The sequence below is a fragment of the Pezoporus wallicus genome, unplaced genomic scaffold, assembly GCF_028554395.1.
Source record: "Pezoporus wallicus isolate ANWC-B61680 ecotype Strahan unplaced genomic scaffold, APGP_CSIRO_Pwel_v1 contig_3489, whole genome shotgun sequence".
Classification (NCBI taxonomy): Eukaryota; Metazoa; Chordata; class Aves; order Psittaciformes; family Psittacidae; genus Pezoporus; species Pezoporus wallicus.
Window position 1 is genome coordinate 861,877 of NW_026635093.1, and position 23,203 is coordinate 885,079.

At 44.9% G+C, this 23,203-nt stretch overlaps 2 protein-coding genes across 11 annotated transcripts in view; both read right to left on the bottom strand.

Annotated features, from left to right (window-relative positions):
* Positions 1–14,828: 14,828 nt before the first annotated feature.
* On the bottom strand, positions 14,829–19,241 carry S1PR1 (sphingosine-1-phosphate receptor 1). Its single transcript, XM_057402070.1, is given in 4 exon segments — positions 14,829–17,528; positions 17,531–17,557; positions 19,108–19,207; positions 19,209–19,241. Coding segments are annotated over 4 exon segments (1,341 nt in total). The 3' UTR covers positions 14,829–16,347.
* Positions 19,242–20,073: 832 nt separating this feature from the next.
* The window catches only part of LOC130595340 (uncharacterized oxidoreductase ZK1290.5-like), a 52,436-nt gene continuing 49,306 nt past the window's right edge, over positions 20,074–23,203 (bottom strand). For 4 of the 10 annotated variants that reach the window (XM_057402031.1, XM_057401964.1, XM_057401984.1 and 1 more), the window contains one exon: positions 22,016–22,312. In XM_057402031.1, coding sequence (XP_057258014.1) covers positions 22,294–22,312 — 19 coding nt within the window. In that variant the 3' untranslated portion in view covers positions 22,016–22,293. Of the gene's footprint in view, positions 21,284–22,015; positions 22,313–23,203 lie in introns of those variants that run through there. The other 6 variants (XR_008971304.1, XR_008971298.1, XR_008971303.1 and 3 more) reach the window with 6 other exon arrangements.

The window sequence follows — 23,203 nt, forward strand, 5'->3', positions numbered from 1 at the left end:
TGCTGCAGTACCAGCTGGAACAAAACTTGTGGATAACCAGAATCTGCAACTAAGGAAAAATAAAGAGTAGACCTTGAACAACAGAGAGCACTGACAGAAGATATAATTTCCTCCTCCTTATGTATCATTTATATAATGCTAGAAAATTACAGTACTAACCAAAGAGGGAAAAACTGGAAGAAAAACAGCTGATGTCATGAGAATAAGGTTAAATATATGAAGAGTGCAATGTTGAAGAAAGGATGATGCTAAAGCACCAACTAAAAAGCTGATGTTGCAGATTTTGGCTCTTGTTTGTCCTTGCTTTTATATGAAAAGCCTGTTTTGATTGTATTTTTTTTCTTCTTTTTACAGAGCCAAAATTTATTGCTGCAATATATGAAACCTGATGCTCATGTTTTTACAGTGGAATTTTCCTTTACGATTCCTAGATGTTGGGAAAGGCGTTTTTTACCTGCCCTCTGCTGGAAACACACAGCAAAAATACAGCACTGCCAGCGCTGCCTTACCTCACAGTGCAAAACCGGTTCCCCCACTGCATACAGAAGACCACCTTCCTCCTGGATTCAGCAATTACACTCGGGTTGGGCTTTGTTTAATGTACCTACTCAAAATCACCTTATCTTATTTGTCCAGCGTTGACTTCATTCTACTATATAAATGCTGAGATACAATCTAATCCCACTGAAACTGGAGTAAATAAAAAGAATCCCTGTGGAAATCAAGGGAATTACACTATTACCAAACTGTCTACATGAAAGCTGAATTCTACTGTTAGAAATGTACCTTGCAAATTATGGACTGCCATATTCACAGGTAGAGGCACTTTACATATACTATGTCCATGCCTGTGGAAATATAGGGCTGATCCAAGTGGATGAAATCCTAACTCACCTGAAATTAAAAAAATAAAAAATAAAATTGCCAGAAATCTGGTAATTATGCATCAGAATTATTTCAAAACCTTTCTGCAAACATTGCATGTGTCTGAGCCCTTCCAGCTTGCTCACAAGACCTTGCCATCTACGCGCCTCAGGGCATTAGGAATGACTGACTGATTTCAAGATTAAGTGGAGATCACAAGAAGAGGAAGAGCTCTACAAAACCACATTCAGAAAGGAGCTGACACTGCTAATCCAAACCAGAGGGAGGCCTGTACTACATCAGCTGCCCTTAGGACAGCGAGGAAGGAAAGGACATGTCAAAAACACTAAACACAACCAGCCCCATTACCACATTTACCATTTTTCTGAAGTCATTCCTCTGCATAATCAGCATTATCATAGAATTCCAGACTGGGTTGGAAAGGACCTTAAGCTCATACATTTCCACCCCCTGCCATGGGCAGGGACACCTCACACTAGAGCAGGTTGCTCCAACCCCTGTGTCCAACCTGGCCTTGAACACTGCCAGGGATGGGGCAGCCACAGCTTCTCTGGGCACCCTGTGCCAGCGCCTCAGCACCCTCACAGGGAAGAGCTTCTGCCTTAGATCTAACCTGAACTTCCCCTGTTTCAGTGTGAACCCATCACCCCTTGTCCTATTGCTACAGTCCCTGATGAAGAGTCCCTCTTCAGCATCCTTGTAGGCCCCAATTATTATAATATACACCATCTGGGATTCCACAATTCTGCAATGCAAGAATACTGCCCTAGCCGTAATGAAGCACTTTTTCTGGGCTTGGGTTTACTTAGTGAAAGACTTCACCCTTTGTGTTTTTTCTTTACTGATGAAAAATGACATCATATGCAAAACTAATAAAATGTCTCCTAGTTTTGTGCTTTGACACTGCTAGTCTTGTACCTAGAAAAGTTTGGGGTTTTTTTAAAGTGCTTTCCTCAAAGAAATATTTCACCCCCTGTGGAGGGTCTGACTGAATTGCATCCTATGGGTTTCTCTTTCATAACAAAACTTATACCAGAGAAATACAGGATGGTAAAGCCATTTAAATAAAACATTAGCCTGTCCTCTTCTTCCTTTCATGCTGCTATTGCAAATTAATTTTTAATCAGTTCCTATCCCAGCTACATTCCTCCTTTAAACATACACTTATCATGTACTGTTAAAAGCATTTCTAAAAGGGCAATTTAAACCAGTGCCAAACCTGCCTCTTAGAAGCCCTCTAATTCACATTTATCTCTGGTATCGGCTTCAACCTCACTACCCTTCATTTTTACAAGTTTCTAGATTTGTATTAGAGCTGTGCTTTGGATTACAATCCATTTCTGCCTCCTGGGCTTGCTGCAAAGGATTCTGTATTAAAGAGGAGGCTTTCAAAGCTGCAAAGAGCAGTTAGGAAACCATCTACCACACATATTTGAGAAAGTCCCTCCTAGCATTTTATTTGTTTTTAAATATACAAGGGTAATAATAACAAAAGCTAGCTATGCTACTGTAAAGTTTGGTCCAGTTCTGTATGACTGAAGCATTCTGTTACAAAAAAGGAGGGAATGAGGTCCATGATTCAAAATACATAAATGAAAAGTGATAAAATATACAGACAGCACATCTTTCAATTGTAAACTCTCCCGTTGTTTCTCATGTGCAAACCTGAAGCTTTCTGCTTGAAGCTTTTTACCAAGGACTGACTGCAACAGACGGGAAGGGGGGGGGGGGGGTGAAGAAAAAGCCCAAAAGGAAAACCTCTAAATCACTTATTTCTCATCACTGCAAATGTTTCACTTCCACTGGGAAGTTTTGACATGTATGATGGTCATTACGTCTTTGAAGTGGGTCCAGTTGAGCAATATAATTTTGTTATGCTTTATCACCACCAAAAAAACAACTAAATCATCCCAGAATCTTAACCAAATCAGTAAAAATTGAATTGATTTGGGGACTGGAATGATCTGAGGAGTCTCTCCCACTGAGCACATTCCAGCACTTTGTACCAGGCAATGAAACCATAGCACCAGCTTACAGATAAGGCTACAGCACCTCAGGTGGGACTTCCCAGGAGTCACTTGCCAAAGTCCAGGGTCCCCTGCGGTGTAAGGGGTACTCAGGGCTTTCTGACCCCTTGAGTGTTTGACTTTACAACTTTAACATTACATTCAGGTAGCAGGATATGTAATGGCACGATACATGGTAGCAGTACAGGACACATGAAAACATACATGCATTTTGCAAAGCATTCCATATCATCATTACTTTCACTACCAGGTCAACTTCCAGTGTAAAACTGAAGCCTTGCCATAAAAATGAACACTAGCAAAGGGAACTGGTGGAGTCACCATCCCTGGAAGTGTTCACAAACCCTGTAGACAAGGCCCTTAGTGACATGGGTTAGTGCTGGGTGATGGTTAGATTAGATGATCTTAAAAGTCTTTTACAACCTAGTTGATTCTATGATTCTATTTCCAAGGGTGTCTGAGCCAATCAAGTTATATAAATAAACAGCAACAGGCGTCCAACCTATGACTTAACAATTTGGGACCAAAGCGAGCATGTGAGATTTACAGGCTGATTGTGTGGGGAACAGGCCGATTGTGTTGTGGGGAACGAAGGAACATTTTCTTTCAAGTAATAGTGATGAGACAGAAGTCATACCCTTTCAATTCACAGAGCAACTGATGGCACAACATACAACCAAGCATCATTAATCCCAGCCAGTTACTTATCTCCAGCATATGCCCTCCCTGTACTTTAACCATTACTGCTGTTCTAAAAGGAAAACTAAATAAAACCCAGAGGGACACAGATTTTTGTGATAGCTTACATAGCTTCAGCTGACACAAGCCCTGTGCAGGGTATTTCTAGAAACTTAATATCCTACAGACAAAACCATAGATGTTAGAGATAGATGACATTTGCTGAGCCATCTGTTCTATCTCATTGCCAAGGCAAAACTGTTTCTACTGCACATTTATTTGACTTCCACAGTAGTTTTAAATACTCCAGCAAATAGAGCTTCCGCTGTTCCATAGGGAGGTTAGACTCACTAAAAAACATTTTTCACTGGTGAGATATTTTTCCTGGTGTTCAGCTTAAACTTCCCCTTTTGAATTTCATCTTATGACCTTCATCAAGCCTCTGTTTGTGCATGTACAAGTTTCCATGTTTCCTCTTCCACAAGGAAGAGAAGCGGTAGACGTCAAGGAACTCTTCAGAAAGAGTGCATATATGGATGGTCTCTGACAAAGTAGCACCTACTCTCTTTCTGGAGAACGGCAGAACAGTGAAGGTGCTTGTATATTGTGAAATTTTACCTGTATTTGGAGTGCTGGGAGCAGGATCCTGTGCACAGGATTTTGTGTTGCTGTATACTGCAGAAAGTCCAGGAAGAGAAGACTGAAAGCTTCCCCTATAAAGAATGACATTTTATGACCTATCAACTATTCTAAACCCTTTCACTGTACGCATTTGATTTTGTATTTCTTTACGAAAACATCACAGGGGGACAAGACATAGCGCTACATCGGACTCGATTACACGAGTCCGGAGAAGGGAAAGTTTCAGTCTCCCGTGCCCGACTGCCGGTTCCGCAAGTGCCCGCCCATGGACGTGGGACAGCCCTGCACAGGGATGCTTCCCTACCACCCCCACTAGATGGCTGTCGCATCCCACCGCAGCGCAGGCCTCGGCAACATCCTCAGCCGGAGCTCCCATCGCTTTGTACCAGCTCTGGAAGTTTGTTTCAAGACAAAGGGATCACTAACGTCTCTCTCCGGGGCCGCTGGAAGCTGGCAAGGTGTACCGGGAAGTATCCTGAAATACTTCTGCTCCTGCACCATTCCGTAATCCGATCGGTACAGCAGCATAGCAGGGCCACTGGCCCTGATGTATGGCTGGAGTGAATCAAAGAATCACAGAATTAGTGGGGCTGGAAAAGCCCTTTAAGCTCATCCAGTCTGACCCTTATCCCAGCACTGCCAAGGCCACCGCTAACCCATGGCACTGAGGCCTCGTCTCCACGGTGTGTGAACACTTGCAGGGACGGTGACTCCAGCCCTGCCCTGGGCAGCCTGTTCCAATGCCTGAGCACCCTGTGGGGAAGGAATTGTTCCTCAGCTCCATCTAAACCTCCCCTGGTGCAGCTTGAGGCCGTTTACTTTTGTCCCATCCCTTGTTCCTTGGGAGCAGAGACCGACCCCACCTCACTACAACCTCCTGTCATGCAGTTGTAGAGAGCAGATGGAGAGAAATAAACATGTGAACAGCTGCCATTCACTCCTTTTGCAGTAGTCTGGATTCTCAAGAATGAGTGAGCAAAACAGTTTCTTTTCTGCTGATACAGACCATCTGCGTTTGCTCAAATAAACATCCACCCGTGCCTGGCAGGGTGGGGCTGAGGTTTGAGTTCTCTCTCTGTCTCGTATCCTCATTCTGAAACTTACAGGTGCGATCAGCTTTGCAGGATTTCCCTTTCATGCTAGGAGCAAGGACTGGGCCAACATGTGAGGAGCTGCACAGGAAGAATTAAAATGTGTGACAATCATTAATTTTTCACCATAGCTCCAACACCATTCTGATGGTAAATCTTTCATTGTGAGCAAGAGTTCAAGGTCTGACCCAGAGCCAGCACCAGTGTATGAGGTGGCTGTGACCACTGGGACGTCACATGCAGGTCTGGTGTAAGTGGGGTGAACTTTTAACAACCTTGATGGAATTTCTACCACCTTTTGCCAGGAACAAATTTGACCCGAGCATAGGATCTGCATTGAGTATTGTCCCTTACAGCTCTTGTAGGGTCCTTTCTGCTTTATGATGCTTTCCATTCTTAGTCCCCATGCTGTTGTATAATACTAAAATGTGCCTTTGAGAAACCAACCAGCAAGATCCTGCAGACCACTGAACAAAGAAGTAATGGGGAATGATGCCTGGCCTGCTGAAAAAAAAAAAACAACAAAAACAAACAAACAAACAAAAAACTCACAAAAAAAAAAAAAAGAAGCCACAACAGAACACAAAGCTTGAAAAGCAAGACAAAAAGCATAATTTTTCATCCTTCTCCAGAGAAGACAAGGAAACTGTAATTTCAGCTCCCCCAGCTTTTTACATATAAAAGCTCTCTTTTGAAATACAGAAACCACAAATGGAACTGTAGTAATGTCTCTGCAACCAAAAGAGTTCTGGGTACATCTGCATGCCTGGGGGCAGATAAATCAGAGTATCTAGGGCTGGCAGGATGCAAGACAGATCAAGTCCAGGCACCAGCTAGCCATGTTAGCACCACTGAAACTAGTCAGGCATACAAAATACGGTACATTAGCTTTGACTGCCTTGTGGTTAGCCAGCTAGACAGCTTTCAGGCTCAGATAACCAGGTCAAAGCGCAGAGGAGATGTGTCTGCACTTGACATACCTTCCATGTGAAAGGTAAATTAAATCAAAAACAAACCTCCAGAAACATGTAGCTACAAATGGAAACAAGAAGGGCAGCCTGTTCTTCCAGTCCTCCTTTTGCTTTTCATCTCACTCTTACAAACTTTACCCTTGTGAGCTTTAATACAAATTCACAGGATAGTGTGGCTACGTTTTAAAGACTGCTAGGATCAAGGCAGATGCAAGTTCAAGCCTTTTCCCTCAGTCCCTCTCCAGGTCACACTCATTTAACTCAAATACAAATGCACACACAGTCATTTAGAACAAGGAGTCAAAGGCAGACAACTGACAGTGTTTACATTCTCCTCTCATGTATCATCATCAACAGCAACTTCTGCAGCTCAACCACAACTAGTCAAACAGGCCAGGCCTTTCTTTGTAATGGACACAGCAGCAACATACAACGTACATATGACTGAACCCCTATTATCCTGACAACATGGGAAATCTGTTCATGAATCCCTTGAAAATCATGCTTGTGCCTATCTCTGTTAGGCTAAAACTTCATCTAAGTCACAGGGCTTCTGTAAAATCCCAAGTCTAACAGCAGGGCTAAACCAGCCCCTAAGTGCTGTCCATTTAAATTGAGTATTTCCAGTCCATGTGCCAGAGGGTCACAGAGACCAAAGGCAGCTTAGCAGCCAGCTATGCTGGGGTAGAACCAAGCAGATACTTAAGACAAGTTTTTTTCTGCCTTCATCTAATGAGTTCATATTTTGACATGCTTCCCACTCCTACAGCACAACAGATTTTAGGGATTACAGTGTTCCCTGAATCTGCAGGTTCTGCAAGCTTTTTAAATGCAATGCAAACTATGTATCAAACACAAACTGTCATGAGGCCCCATTCACTATGTCATCAAAACTCTGAAAAAGTTTAAAGCCGTCACTCCACTACCTCAAAACCTAGGCAGGCATGGGCCTGCTTGGTGTATCCAGGCAATACTCAGAGATGACAAGCTTTTCTCAGTTCCCTGGCTCTGAACAGGAGGTCTCAGGCATGCAATTCTATTCGTGAAAATCCTACTTCTGATCTGCGGGAATTCCTCCACTTTCAATTTCATAAAATTACTGCCAAATAATGAGGAAACACAGTAAAATCATAGCAGTCGTTTGATGGATGGGGGTGGGGGATTCATGCCAGTGGTTAGACTGCCATTATGCTGTAGTTCATGTTGTTTCTTTTCTGACTCATTGTATTATAACAATGGCATTCGTGTAGAAGGGAAGGAGGAATTTTGTTAGGTTGATTTCTCATAAGAGAAAGAGAGGAGAGGCCACACTCAAGGCTAAGGCTGCAAGTGGCACATAACAACATGCCTTTCAACACACCTTCAAACGCTTTGCTGTTTGCTATCTGAATACAAGCATCTTCAGAACCATACCTCATTCGTGCAGGGACACGTGCATGTCCTCCAGGAATACTTCTGCTTCCTCCAGTAGACCTGAGCAGGTTCATTTGCTTGCAGCCCCTTCTGGCCCTGCAAATAGACTTGCTTTGATGAAATTAACAAGTCCCAGGGAGGCTTCAGAAAGAAGCTCCTGCAAAATAACCGTGGTTATTTGAGCTGTATGAATTATCTGCATAAACGCACACAAGATCAACAGAGGTGGGTGGGAGACTGCTTGATAACCGGGGTGAGAAAGCTGGGTACTCTGCCTCAGTAGGCATTCATGCGTATCGTTAATTCTCAGGGTGTCAATGTAGGGTCATACCAACCTGCTGGGTGCCTCCTGTCTTCGATAGCTTGTTCCCAGAAGGCTGCCCACAGGTGGACCACAGCCAGTAGGTTTGTCACCCTATAGCAAAGGCAAGCCTGAGACAAGCACATTGCCTATGATCTCTGACACAGCTTTAGCATTTGGCCTCAGCAGACTTTGCAGTTAACCCCCTGCTAGCAAGGCTTTGTTAGCTCAAGCGTTAGGTTTACACAGCATCGCCTGCTCTCACCACAGGTCAGCCTCTCGGCCACACAGAACTTCACACGCACACTAACACATCAGAGCTGCTGCAGGCCTACACCAACCTCACACAAACACCACAGCCCCCATGCTGTGAGAGCACAAAGCAAGCAGGGCTCAAGGGCCTCCTCCTCTTGGACACAAGACAGTGTCCCCCACCTCTTCCTGCTTCCCTGCGGTGGGCCCAGCCCCAGAGCTGCAGGTTTGCACACTGAACAGAGCTGCCGGCTGGAGCCATGGTGCCCAGGCCAGAGGGACCTGCCTCTGCCACCTGAGGAAGGGCTATGAGCAGCCGGGCCCACCAGCGTCCTCGCCACACTACAAAGACTGGGTTTGCTTCAAGGCAGGAGATGTGGTGCTGCCAGTGAAGCAATCGGCAGTAAACACAAGTGTTGAAGTACTTCCAGTGAAAGCACTGACTCTGTGAAGGCCCGGCCTGCTTCACAGCTGCTGCCGTTTAACCACAGAATCAGCCAGGATGAAAAAGACCTTTAAGATCATGGAGTCCACCCATTCCCAGCCCTGCCAAGACCACCACTAACCCATGGCACTGAGGCCTCGTCTCCACGGTGTGTGAACACTTGCAGGGACGGTGACTCCAGCACTGCCCTGGGCAGCCTGTTCCAATGCCTGAGCACCCTCTGGGGAAGGAATTGTTTCTCAGCTCCATCTAAACCTGCCCTGGTGCAGCTTGAGGCCGTTTCCTCTTGTCCCATCCCTTGTTCCTTGGCAGCAGAGCCCAGCCCCTCCTGGCTCCATCCTCCTGTCAGGCAGTTGTAGGGAGCGATAAGGTCCCCCCTGAGCCTTCTCTGCTCCAGACTGAACCCCCCAGGTCCCTCAGCCGTTCCCCATCACACTTGTGCTCCAGGCCCTGCACCATTATATAATAGTATGAGAATACTAGTATATATTTTACATCTATAATTCTTACCTCTAAGGTTCAGGCTCAACACCCATTAACCTGGAGCACACGCCCTTTATTAATTTACTTATTGCCAAGATAAAAGTAATTTTCAGGGGTTTATTTGGTTTTGGTTTTGCAGGTTTGTTGCTGTTGTTCTCCCCATGCCCACTGAGCTCAGGGCTTTCAGTGGCCTCAAAAACAGCCTGCAGAGGAAGAGAGAGTGGGTTTCACCTCAGCGTAATCCACATGGAGCAGCTCCTCATCTGTCTGATGGCCAAGAGCCTCGCTGTTCCCCACAGCACCCATCCACCGACAGTACTGGGAGGTGCTAGTGGTGGCGTGCGACCTCGGTGCCACTACAGGAGCTGTGCCTCTGGAAAGAAATCAAATCAAAATCAATTAAAACCCCAACTTCATTATATTCTGAAAGACATCAAAATCGAGGTAAATCCTCATCTGAAATCTTGACATGCTCTGGTTTCTATAGGTAGCATCAGCTTTCTGTGTGGAGCTTTAAGAAGCTTTCTTTCCCTACCACACAGTGTGGCTGCAGGGTTGAGGGTTGTGTTCCCCCACTCTCGCCTCTCTGGTGGGAAAAGGCTTTGCTCACTGAGCCTTTTCTGTTAGTTCATCCTATTAAAGCTCCTCGCTTTGTTGTCCTCTAAACCCTCTGCAACGCCTCTGCAGTTTTCAGCCAGCTTAGTGAAAAGCAGAACTTCACCCTGTGTCATTAAAGAGCCCTGGCTCTTTATCCACAGATGAACTGTTTCAAGTTAGAAGATGCAGTGTTCCTTCGCTATCAACTCAGTTGTGGAAGCAAGATCTTCTCCTTGACCCTACATTAGTTAAGAGAAGAATAAAATCCAACCACTTTTATGTGGGAAATGGACAGCCCCTGAGGTGAACGTTAACATTTATTTCAGCAACATCTGCAGTATGATGTATAAAACCAGGGAGAAAGCTGATGAAATGCAAAATGTATTGAATTTCTAAAGGGGGGTGGGGAGTGCTTTATGGAGCAGAGTTGTAGTCTGCTCTGAAGTAACTTCTCTATGCATAAAGGGTTTCTTCAAAAGGTGTATTGACCAAATAACCCTGATCAGAGTGAGAAACAATGCACTCGCTACAAGCAATTTCTTATCTTGTGCCTAAACCAGCAGTAGGAGTAGGAGTTGGGGTGGGAATCAAAAGCATCTCAAAGTGCCTTGCCTTTGGGAAAGGGCTCACGTGTTTTTTCTCAGCTGGCATCTGAATGGTCACCAGATTAGAAGGAATCGTTAAGTCACAGTTATGTCTTCCCTGAAAGCAAGAAAGATAACAGTGCAGACCTTGGTGAGCTGGTTCTCAATAACAGCACGTCTTCAGGGTGTCCTTTTCAGCTGAGATCTCGGTCCTCCTTCCAAGAGCAAGGACAGAGTTGCACAAATTGCTAGGAATTATTTCTTTTCCTCCCACTTAAGAATAACTGTGATGCTCCAACATCCAGTTCATCACAGCACAAGGAAACATTGTAGGTAGCTGGACAATAAAAGACCTGGCAGATCATCCCCCGTATTCAAAATGCCACAGATAACAGCTCTTTGAATAGCACCACAACATTCAAACTACTCACTTGTAAAACATCCTCGTCTAAGTATTTTGTACATAGCTTTGTGGGAAGAGGAGAATTCAGGAGACCCTGCCCAGAGTTGCTCAGGAAAGAACTGAAGATCTAGCAAGTTCACAAGTGAGAATCCTCAGCTTTGCATCTGCATTGCCATGTATTAGTGTCTGCATTCCTTCATTTCAAGTGGAAAATATCAGGCTACAGTCCAACACCACCCCCCCCCATCCCAAAGTGTCCCTGAAATCTGCTCTTCCATACACTGTCAGCCACAAGTCACAATTGTCACATCATGAAAGTTGTTATTCTGCTTTCCCTGTAACCATATAAATTCTGTTCCTATCGCAATTCACATCCCCACCTTTTATACAACTGTAGGTGCTCAATATGGGCAAGAATTTGTCTGGGGCAGTGTTCCAGCAATTTACACCAGTGTCCTGCTAAGTCGTGAAGCCTTGGCTTATGCCAAGTATATCTATGCTTAAGAGAGCACAGCTACGTTTAGCAGACAGCTCAGGCCAGCACCAGAAAGTGTCAGCTGTCAACTAGGATTCCAACTACAGATTTATCCCAGATAGTGATACTATGATCCATGGTTTCAAGGAGCCTGGACTTTGTATCAGGTTTCCATTATGCAGCTACTAAACTAGGCTTGGTGGAAGTCTCGCAGAGAGGGCTGTCAGAGTTTTGTCAGCTCGGCTTTATTAGCACTTTTCCATGCTGGAGCATTCCTGGGTGTGGCTGATGCAATTTCCTGCCTTTTTCGTCCCATGGAGACAGCACTGAGTGTCCAAGCACAAGGAAATGGTTCCTGCTTCACTCCTGTGTGTGATGTTTTCCTGTAGGGGAGGTGAGGTGGCTGTGCCAAGTGTTGATTGGTGGGGTTTTGTTTGGAAGCTGCGGCTTTGATGCAAGGGCCCTCAGGTTTTGTGGGTGAGCAGAGACTTAAGGGATATGTCAGCCTGTTCCTGCACTGGAGGGTTCTTAACGTTTTAATTCCCTTCAGGCGATCACATAGATCTACATTATTTCTGTTCCCAATTTTAAAAAGCAATCACTTTTTGGGGGGATTAATACCTTCATTTCTATTAGATGCTTGAGTTTCAGGGTTCTGGAGGCACATACTTCAGCAGAAAACTTGTACTGGAATAAGTTTGCTGTACTCTGTGTTCTTATATCTAGCTCCTGTGTGCAGAGTGAATGAGATTACTGTTCCATTATTACAGAAAATCCTATGCATAGAGTAATGACTAAAGGTCTTGACTCTGTGATTCTTGCAGACTGTGTAAAAAGAAATTGGGCTCTATGAGAATAAATGAGATGATAGTGAAGGAGCAAACACTTTCCATCTGTAACTGCAAAGATGGGACTAGAAAAGTCTGTGAAAGCAAATTATAGGGACTTAACTTAGACGGATTTTGTTTGTTTCTTAAATCATGGAAGGTTCAGTTGTAGGTGGATTCATTTTGTTTTCCAAGAAAAATGGTATGGGGAATTATTGAACTACAATAGATGTTTTCCTGGGGAATTTCAGAACCCCATGAATGACAAAGCCCATCCTCAGGGAGTTTCCAGCCCGTCAGAACTAAGTAGGTTCCACAGAACTGGTGTACTTACCCACATGTTTGGGTGCTTTGTCAATCCAACCCTTTTTACAACATCTGTTAATGCCTCAGCCCATGTAGAATGCAATCAGTGTTGAGATCTTCCAAGCCAAATCAGGAACTAGGAAATGTTACAGTTGGGCAATGCTGATATCTTTTAGTTAACAGAGTAAGCAAAGGATGGAGAACAGTATGTTTATGTTTTTATGTCCCCAAGGTTTAGTTCTGGCTGCCTTCTGCTGTACAGCAAGCCCAAGGTTTGCTCCTGCTGAGCTGTCTGTAGGGTGTTTTGGCTGCAGCTCTTCTGTTGCCAACACTCACCCAGCCATACCTGGATCTCACACAGTCATAGCTGGTCAGGGAGTTGCCAGGGGAGCAAGAGACAGATTTGGTGATCATTTTCCATCCCTGTTCTGTTCCTTACGCTGGAAGAACAGAGAGGAAAAGGAACATCAGTCGAAGTGCTGGGTTACTCAGGGTAATTCAGCCTATTTTATTTCATGTAGACATTTGGAATAATGCACCTTTTCACTTCTCAGTTCATTTTCTCTGCCCATTTGTCACACGGCCAACACTAGGACAAAGCCACATGCCCTTTTGGTGTGCACAGAAGGCAGTCCGGGGCCTGGGAATGGCGCTGTCTACATCCACACTTCCAAACTGGGCCCTGGTCATCTGGCCTGTCTGCTAGTGTATGGTGCTCCATGGCCGTGGCCAAATAGCTGCAGAGTTCCCCCTTAGGAAGTGGGGGGACACTTCCTAAGACAGCAGTACAAACGGCCTGTCTTTTATTTCTTTTCCCCAGCAGGAACCCCTGCTTTTATTATTGTTATTACTTTATTACAGTTATTGTTCTCTGTCTGAATCTTGTCCACATGCCTAGATGTGGCCTGTCTGTGGAGGAAATAGATTTCAGTTATCATGCTGAAGAGCGCAGGAAATGCTTCCCATGGCCCCATGCCACACTGGTGTTCACATTTCTTTTATTGCCTGAATTACGTAGGGCTTTGAGTTCCCCACCAAAATGGGGCTCCCATCACACAGGCACCTCCAGAGGGAAAACAGTCATTTCCCACTAAGGCCTGCAGTGCAGTTCCAGGAGACAGATAAGCAAGGGATACAGAAACAAAGGCAAAGCAAAGGGAAGTGACTCACCTGTGGACTATCAGCCTGGAATACAGACAGAATGGTCAGGAGGGGTCAGTGACACAGCCATGCTGTGACATAGCTCATCCCTTGTCACAGGATCTCAGACACACATGGACAAACAACCTTAATGCCCATAAGGCTTTAAGAGTGGAAGGGCCCTTGTCCTTTGGATATAAACACCCCTGCAAATTCAGACATCCTCGTACAGCACCCATATTTACTCACTGTAGCACAATGAGGGCTTAACTTGGGCTGTCATGGTTCCTATACTTCTGGTGCTCTGTACAGGAGTGACTTTATCCCTGGGACAGAGCAGTGCTTTCCCTCATGACTGTCAGCACCCACCATAAGCCACCCCTGCCCAAACGAAGGCTTGAGCCAAGAGAGACTTTATCTTGTGCACAAATCCAGAGTTGACATTTTTTCCAGCCCTGCTCAGGTCACACATTAAAAGCCTAGGAAGTGAGCACACATGAAATCACCCCTTCCGTACAAGCAGACAGATGGAGAGAAATTCCAGCCTGTTTCCAGTCTTTTGTCTTCAGGGCAGTTTTGGAATTTCCTTCAGGAAGTGAGGTTACGACCCAGAGCCTTCCTCGGTGAGCAGGCTCCTGTTTCCCACAGTAAACCTTGTGCAGCGATGACATACAGTACGAGAAGGTGAGGTTTATCTTCACACTCCAACTGCATCCTGTATGAGCTCCATGGAACTTAAAAGTAACACTGGGAGGGAATGGCCGCAGCAGAGGAAATGGAAGCCAAGCCTATGGAAGAAGTAATACAGCACCTATTCAACTACAGCTGCCATGGTCTTCACTGGTGCATCAAATGCAGCCACAGTAGTTACAGAGCTGAGGCCACCATTCTGCATTTCATAAACCTCCATGATGCTTGCAGTGAGTTAAGAATTAAACTGAGTAATTGCATTAGTGATATAAGTGAATTATTTCATTTATTCTACTCTAGACATTCAGGGTAAAATCGGCAGACATCTGGGTTGTCTTCTGTTTGTTCTTCATTATCCTTTGGAGAAGAATCGCTCCTGTAGAGGTTCTTTTAATGGCATTTAATCGATATAGCACATGCTGCTGAAAAATTACATTCAAGCATTCATTTTGCATTGTACATGATCCTGTACCTGGGCATCATGCATCTTACATCCCTGCAGATTAATTGCAGCATGTACCAAAATCCAGTTCTTTCACTGACTTCTGCTAACAAGAAACCCCGCCAGGCAAGAATGCCCCACAACAGCACGAAACTACCAGTAATCCAATACCAGAATCTTTACAAAAATCAGTTTATTAATGTTTAGAAGTCAATAAAGCTATGTGCAAATTGAACAATAAAAGTCAGAAACATTTTAAATACTATTTTTTTTTTAACCAGAAAAATAAAAACCCAACAGTTTAATTGCACTGGAAATTTTACTACAAAGGCAATACATTTTCTTTACAAAATACCACTTCTAGGAACTGCCAGTAACTGTAAATCAGTCGCTTGCTCTCAGCTATCCCAGACATATCACTTTTGTTATAGTAATACTCTAGGCACATGAAGACTCCTGAATCTTATTAACCTATTTACATTGTACACATTCAACCCCATTAGCACAGGTTAGAAAAACAGAAATAAAAAGGATGCTGTAAAACGTATACATTCAATTTAATGACAGGTACTTCTTCCATGAACTGACAAAATACACCTTTACTGAAATGATAAACATTAATTAAATGTGCCAAAATGTATTGCATTTTGTTATGGAAGTGCATTTATCTATAGTCATTTCACTTCAACTTTAATTTGTTCTTCTGAAAGCCAAGATACTCTTTCCAGATCTTTTCCTTTGGAAAGAATATGAACCTGACACTGAAACACCCCTTCAGCTTTTAACTCTTCTTTCTCAGGCAAAAATCCTGCTGTCGTCAATTGTATCTTCTACTATTAGATTCACTTTCAGCCATATTAAAGAGAAATGACCTTTAGTTCTACCTTGCATTTGTCAGGATAATGCAGTTTATTTAATGCTACAGAATAACAAGGCAGTCAACATACGGGGCCAAATGCTGCTCTGAGCTACTCCATAGAATCCGATGCAGTCAGTGGAATTGTACAGGTGAAAGCAACTGTTGGCTCCTGGTCTGCAAGTGTAATATGGGCTGACAGCAAAAATTCACAGCTATGATCTGGCTAAACAAAACCTCAACAGCTTTGGACTCTGCAAATAACACCTTATGAACTAAAACCTCTGGAAAGTGATGCCAAATTACAGCTGTACACAGCCTAAGTTATATTTGTGTGCTCTTGTTTCTTGTTATGTGCTAATCAAACACTTTTGACCGACTATGCCAGAGCCACCACTAGATTCAGCACAGAAAGACCTTTGTGTCAGTGGTTTGCTGCAAGTAAAAGAGAAATAACTTCACATTCTTCTCACATGGGGGAAAAAAACCAAGAAAGATTCATTCTCCCTCCTCCCCCTCTCCTTTTCTCCCACACACACCAGGCATCATTTCACCAAGGCATCAGTCTTTCAGAGTTACTAAGGAGACTTCAGGCTACGAATGCGCCTGACAATCCTGAACTGCCTCAGTGCAAAGACAAAACATGCTCCAGGGAAAAGAGATTTTCAAGCCAGAACAGTCTGTCCCATTTCTTGACCTCCAGCCTTGCAAGTGCACCGTTTGCCTCGCTAGAACTAATGCTACTCGCTCACTTTGCCCAACGCTGCCGCCACGAGCAGGAGGCCTCTCAGCTCCCCCATCTCAGAGAACAGCTCTGAAATATACCCCCATAGTTACTCCTAAGAAGATGAGGTAACATTGCCTGAAGACATGATGGTTTCAGGATGGTCCCCTTCCTCCTTCTGCGGGTGGGAGGAGTTGTCAGACTTACTCCGACTGAACTCCATCCCTCCGATGATGGGTCTTTTGAATTTGGTCCCAGAATCTGCCGGGGGACATTTGCAGCAGCACAGAATCTTGATGAAAGCCCTCCGCATCTCTTTGTTTGTCAAGGTGTAGATGATAGGGTTTGTGGCTGAATTGAGCACAGCCAGTACTAAGAAATACTCTGCTTTGTAGAGGATCGGGCAGGACTTCACTTTACACCCCACATCCAGTAAAAGCAGGATGAACAAGGGAGCCCAGCAGACGATGAAGGCACTCAGGACTATGATCACTGTCTTGAGCAAGGCCAGTGACTTCTCTGAGCTCCTGGTAGCTTTGGTAATGTTTTTCCGAAACGTCAGCCTGCGGCTCCTAGTCCTCACCATGGAGTAGATCCTGCAATAGAGGACGACAATAGATAACAAAAGGCCGGTGAAAACAGTGGTGCAAAAGAGAATATAGTGCTTGTGGTAGAGGGGCAGCACAGTGGAGCAGTTGGACAGGAGGTTGATGCAGTTCCATCCCATGATCGGCAGTCCCCCAAGGATCACAGAGATAACCCAGCAAGCACTGATGAGCAAGAAGGAGCGGAAGCTGTTGCTGCCATTATGGAGTTTCATCTTCAGCATAGTGATGTATCTCTCAATGGCAATGGCCAACAAGCTGAACACAGAAGCTGACAAGGCAACAAACATGCTGCCTTCCCTTACAAACCACTGGGAGGGAGTGAGGCTATACGTTTTGTGTCCAGATAGCAGGAGGTTGGCAGTGTAGGCCACGCCAGCCAGCAAGTCTGAAAGAGCCAAATTCCCAATGAAATAGTACATGGGTCTGTGAAACTTCTTGGTTTTCCAGATGGTGAGCAAGACAAAAATGTTCTCCAAGATTATAAAGCAGCAAATGATGATAAAAACCACCGACGTCACTTTTATTCCACTGTCCACATTCTCATTTAGCTTTCCTGTGTAATTATAGTGCTCTTTGATGACATAGTTGACATCGGTGTTGGCGAGGTTGCTGACGACCTTCAGCGGCGCAGTGGTGCCAAAGCTCATGGTGATGCCAAGAGTGATACTGGCCCAGCAGCTGGCCCCGAACTGCTGCACAACCTCAGAACCAGCAGCCCTGGCAACAGGAGACAGACAGGTTAACAGGGGCAGACAAACAAGGCAATAAATGATACAAGTTTATCACCTGCTTCCCCAGTTGTAGATCAGAGTAACAAATGTATTCACACAGGAACTGCTTTTGTTCGGCTGCTAAAAGAAATAGACTTAAAAGGTGATTTAGGACTACTGAATAGGTTAATGAAACAAAAAAAGTCCTGCCACGCAGAGCCAAGCAGGAAAATGCAGGGACTGTGTTACGGGACTCCTACCAACATGAAAGAGCTCAAAGCTCCCCAGCAAGAAGTTCGAGTGAAACTTTTCTTCAGTAGGAAACACACCTTGTAACACGACAGCAGAGATTCAGAAAGGGAAACGTTTTGACCTGATTGAACTGCAAATGTGTGAAAGCCTGCTCAGGAATTACTTAACCTGTATTCCCTCCGTTAGTAAAGTCGGACTGCGCTGTGGAAGGGGCAATTCTGCCATTTACTGATGCCACCTCAAACAGTGGTGAATTCACTGATGCGTATATGTAAGCAAAAGATCATCTCAAAGCTGTAAAGGGGAAAGGAGTGTCTTTGCTAACTAAAAGAATATGCTTTACATGGAAAAAAAAATTTAGAAAAGTCAAGAAAAAAGATGTAAATAAGGCAGGTAGCAAGCCCTTTCTGTGGGTCTGGAACAAAGAACGGCAAAAGAAAGCACTTTGCAGTTGAATAATTAGCATTGCAAACTTCTGAAACGTGCACGATGAAGGAGTACAGCTACGGAGGAAACTCCCTTTACACATGAACACGTTCTAGTGGACATTTAAAGAGAACTAAAGATGTGAAATCTCGCAAGAACAGGCACAGTTGTTAAATCGCAGCCCAAGCGGGGTAAAGCAGGAGGTACAAGCCTGAACTCACACCGGTCCTGCACCGCTGCCTCACAGCTCCGCTCCCGATCTGCCGCCTGCACCGCTCCTGTCCCGCACCTCGCACAGCTCCCGGGCCCCAACCCGCACCACTCCTCGACTGCGCCTCGCACTGCTCCCGCTCCGCTCCCCGCCTGCTGCTCGCACCGCTCCCGTTTATAGCGCCCACGGGTCCCGCTCCCCGCCCGCCTGCGCGGGACGCGGCCGCAGGCCGGGCTCGGCAGGTACCGCGCAGCCCCCCCACCTCTTTTGCTCCGCGAGCGGCGGTGCGCGAACCCCGAGCCTCACCTCGCTCAAGCGCGGCGCGGAGCCCCCGCCGGCACTGCGCATCTTGCGCGTCCGCTGAGCAACTCCTGCAACTGGGCCGGGGGCTCGCTGGTTTTAGTGCTCGGGCGGCTGCCGCTCCCCACCCCGTTCCTTTCTAACTCCTCCCTGCGGGGCGGCTCGTCCGACGGCCCTTCGCTCCGGGACCCGCCCCGCGGCCGGGAGCAGGCGGGGAACGCGAGCTGGGGATGCCGCAGGGCATCGCCCCCAGCCCCGCTCGCACCGCTCCGAGCAGGAGCCACAGGGATAAGGCCAAAGCAAGGCTCCCCAGAGCCACCCCCGCCCTCGCTCCCGAGGGACGGCGTAAGTAGTGCTTAAGGAAATACCTGGAAGAGGCTCCTCCCCATCCGCACGGTTCAGGCCGGGAAGAGAAGCGCGTTCGCCCGCGGCTCCCCGGAGCCCGTAGGAGCCCCGGGGTACCGGGGGAAGGAGGGGGGTATAGGGCAGGGACTCGCCCCATGACACCGTCAAACATCACCACGGGTTGGTGTTTCCATGTGCAAACCGCATCTTCCACTGTTCCGAGCGTGCCATAAGAAGCCCACGTGTTTGAAAACACAAAGAAAAGTTTTAAAGTTGTTTGTCAAACCAAAGTTGGCAATGACAGCGACTTAGCACTGAGACTACAGACTAAGAAGTGAGCTTAGGGTTTATAATTTCTTCTCTCTTCAAACTTTTGGAAGAACCCCCCACTCAGTGCACATGAAATGATAACTCCAGTGGCAATCTGTTGTGTTTATGCACAATTTCTCCTCTTCCTTCCTTGCTCTGTTCTCTTTAACTCCATTTCAAACTGCAACGCGAAAGAATGTCACAGTAGAGCAGAGCTCACTGTATTAGGTCTTTCAGTTCACGTCGCATCGCACCATAAGCAGTAGCAGTTGTTGGCTTTGACGGTGAGAGTAACTACTCTCAGGAAGGGTGTCCCTCTCTTTATTTATGCTAATAGTCACGCTTCAATTGCTCCACGCCTCTCCCGGAATGACTCAGATAAATGACACTGGCAAACAGACATTTACCCTGCCACCACAAAGCTAGAAACTTGAAAAGATGTTCAGCCTCCTGCAAGCCTGGGAGGAAAACACAGCCGTTAAATTACAACTGTCAGAACAGGCATGTCAGATAAATCATGCCTGAGGTTGACATATGCACCCCCTGCAACTGCCTGACATACCCTAGATAGTTCAAGCTTCCCCCCTTATTTAGCTAATTGATAGAAAATACTAACTAAAGGTGCATTCATTAGGTATTTTCCTCTAGGAAATAATTCTCACCATTTCAAGCAACAGGAACACATTAAAGGAACATGCTTTAATTAAAAAGGATAGAGTGACTCAGGGTTTCAGTAGTCAGATGTACAGGCTTTCATGTGTAGGTTATTGGTTAACCAACTGTGAGAGCTCCAACTCAGAGATGGGACATCTAAGTACTTATTTGTTAGAGGCTGTGCAAAATACCAGGGCAATTTCAGTTCCACTCCGAACACTTGGGTGTTTGTATCACAATAAGCATCATTAAAATTAGCTGACCATACGCATTTGTAGCCCTCTTGACATCTCAGCAGAGACAGAGCTGAAATGCAGCTTCATCCTTGTCAGGGAAATGAAGCCCCATCGACTGGATTTGCACTGAAGGCTCTCCAAAACCTCAGAGATGACAGGTTAGCACGTGGCTTGGCTGCGCAGGTTCCAGCCTGCTTACAATAGCTGAAATACAACCGAGGGAAATTCAGGTTGGTCCAGCCACCTCTACCAAAAGTATGCTGGGGAGCGTTTAGTGAGGTGCTTTACACCAGGGTTATACTCCATCCCCACCAACAGAACAGGAACTCTTTCTTCAGTACCTCCCCAGTGGCCACAGCTCGGGTTGAGGAAGCTCATCCTTCTGTGAAATACACCACAGAAATCCAATGTGTATACACGTCCTTTAAAAACTCAGCTCTGGAATTGCCTGTAGTAAGAATAAGGAGAAAGGACAATGTCATTTATGCGCTATTGCAAGAATAAGCCAAATGCAGGTCTGGGTGGAATGCGAGCAGGAGGGCTGAGCACTTCAGGGCACCAAAGCCATATTAACAGCCATTTGACCTGGGTAAACTGCTTAAAAGTGTTTCTGCAACGCGTCCACAAGCATAAAGAGGCAGACACTTTTGTTCACAGGCATCCTGAGTATGTATATGCCCTTATATACTTGAATTTTAGGAGGAGTAAAAACTCGTGATTTGGGGCATGGCAAAAAAACAAACAAAAATCATTTGTGACAACCAAAGTTCTTGTGGAATTTCCAGTAAGAACTTAGTGTGGTGTGGATTTCAGAAACCTGGTCAATTCCAGGGCAATTTCCTTGCCGGAAAATGCTTTGATCTTGTCAGAAATGAAGTTGCAAGCTGGGGTCCTCCCAAAGGCTGTGTGCTCTGACACTATCAGAAGAGCATCCTCTCTTAGTGCTAGCACTGCTGGCCAACTCACAGTTGCATCAGAGGAGTGTCTGAACATGATCCATCCCGAAAAGATACAGAAAATCCCCTCAAAACACATTATCAAAGGGCTCTTCTCCAACCTCTCACTCTTCTGCAAAAACATTTATGTAAGCAAAAAGTACTTTCACTCATTCTGAGGCAACTTAGGCCACAAACCAGAGCCATTATTCCCTGATGCGCTAGGTCAAGACAGGAGATCCTTGAAACAGTATTAACAGAATGGTTTTGCTCACCAAGAAACTGAAACAGGGGAGGTTTAGGTTAGATCTTAGGAAGTTCTTCCCTGTGAGGGTAGTGGGACACTGGCACAGCTTGCCCAGAGAAGCTGTGGCTGCCCCATCCCTGGCAGTGTTCAAGGCTGTATTGGACAGAGCCTTGGGTGACACAGTCTAGTGTGAGGTGTCCCTGCCCATGGCAGGGGGTTGGAACTGGACAATCTAAGGGTCCTTCCCTACCCAAACCACTCTGGGATTCCATGATTCTGTGAAAGTCCCAAGAGTGGCCTGCAGAATCCCCCAAAGTTCTCATGACTAGAAGAAAGGTATAAAACAGTGGAAAAAAGTCAGATTCTGATTTCTGCTGCAATCCCAGAACAAATATTCTGGGTTTTTGGTATTTCTGGTGATTTCCATGTCCTGCAGCATGCTCTTATATGTTCCTTTAAGTAACTAATACTCTTCAAAATTCATAAGAAAAGCAAAGAAAATTGTTCATATTGGTTCAAATGACACCTTAAATGAAGTACATGCAGCGAGTAAAGTCTAAAGGAAATTATTTTATTCATCTGTTAACGTAACAGTAAATATAAATCATTGATCCTGATTTTTGATCAATATTTATTAGGTATTCTCTGAGTACCCAGGAGAACAAATTAGATTTACTGCTCAGTTTAAAATGAATCAATGCTTCAGTTGCATCATTTCTGCAGTATAAGACCATCTGGGGTTAAATTATCCTTTCCACAGTGGACGGGTTGCAGGAATTGATTTTCTGTTGATATTCAGAGTGTTCAAAAATTCCAGATCCTCTCCCTTCAGATTAAAATACAAAACCTGGTTTGGAGGAAAAAAAGAAAAAGAAGAGATGAGAACATTGCAAAGACTAAAGCAGACATCTGTTTAGTATTATCATTTTATACTTTAGGTGGTCTGGATTTAAGTTCTTGATATTGATTAGTAAATGGTTTTTTTCTTTGTTTTAAAAGGCTATCGTAAAAAGTTTACTGGATTCATTTTTGTGGGAATTTGGACTTCCTTTTTAGATCACTAAACTGAGCATAACATTAGGAAAAGTTTAAGCCCAAGTGGAAAGCACTGAAGTAGTTGAGAAAGTGACATGCAATATGGGTATTATTGCACCCAAATCCATATCACGCGTTTATATATCTAATCATGAGAGATGTTTTCTTCATATGTATTAAAATACATACTTCTACACTAACAAAACTGTATAATGCAACATTAGAAAACTTTCTGGAGGTTAATTTTTTATTCCAGTGATATGAATCCATCAATTATAATCTTAATGCACATTTTCTGCTAAACTAAAGACATTAATGGACATGATAAGTGAATGCTGCTCTGAAGAAACACAAGTCTTAGATGGAAACTTTGCAATCATTTGGCAGATTACAGATCTTACTTATCTGCAATACTTGGGGGGGGGGGGAGAAGCAGTGCACCATCTTGCTCCAACTCCCTGTCATTATATGCAGTTTATAAGGCATTAATGATAATCATGCAAAAAAGGTCACAAACGGTGTGATAGAAAATGGCTGGTTGCTGTTTCATTAATACAACAACTCCACAAAATACATATTTTTCAACATCAGGAAAGTGAATTTGTACCATAGGATATGTTTGACCTTGACACCAATGCTTCAGATTAATCTTCCTCCACCTTTACCCAAAGCAAGTGATTTACTATAAATTCATTTTGGCAAC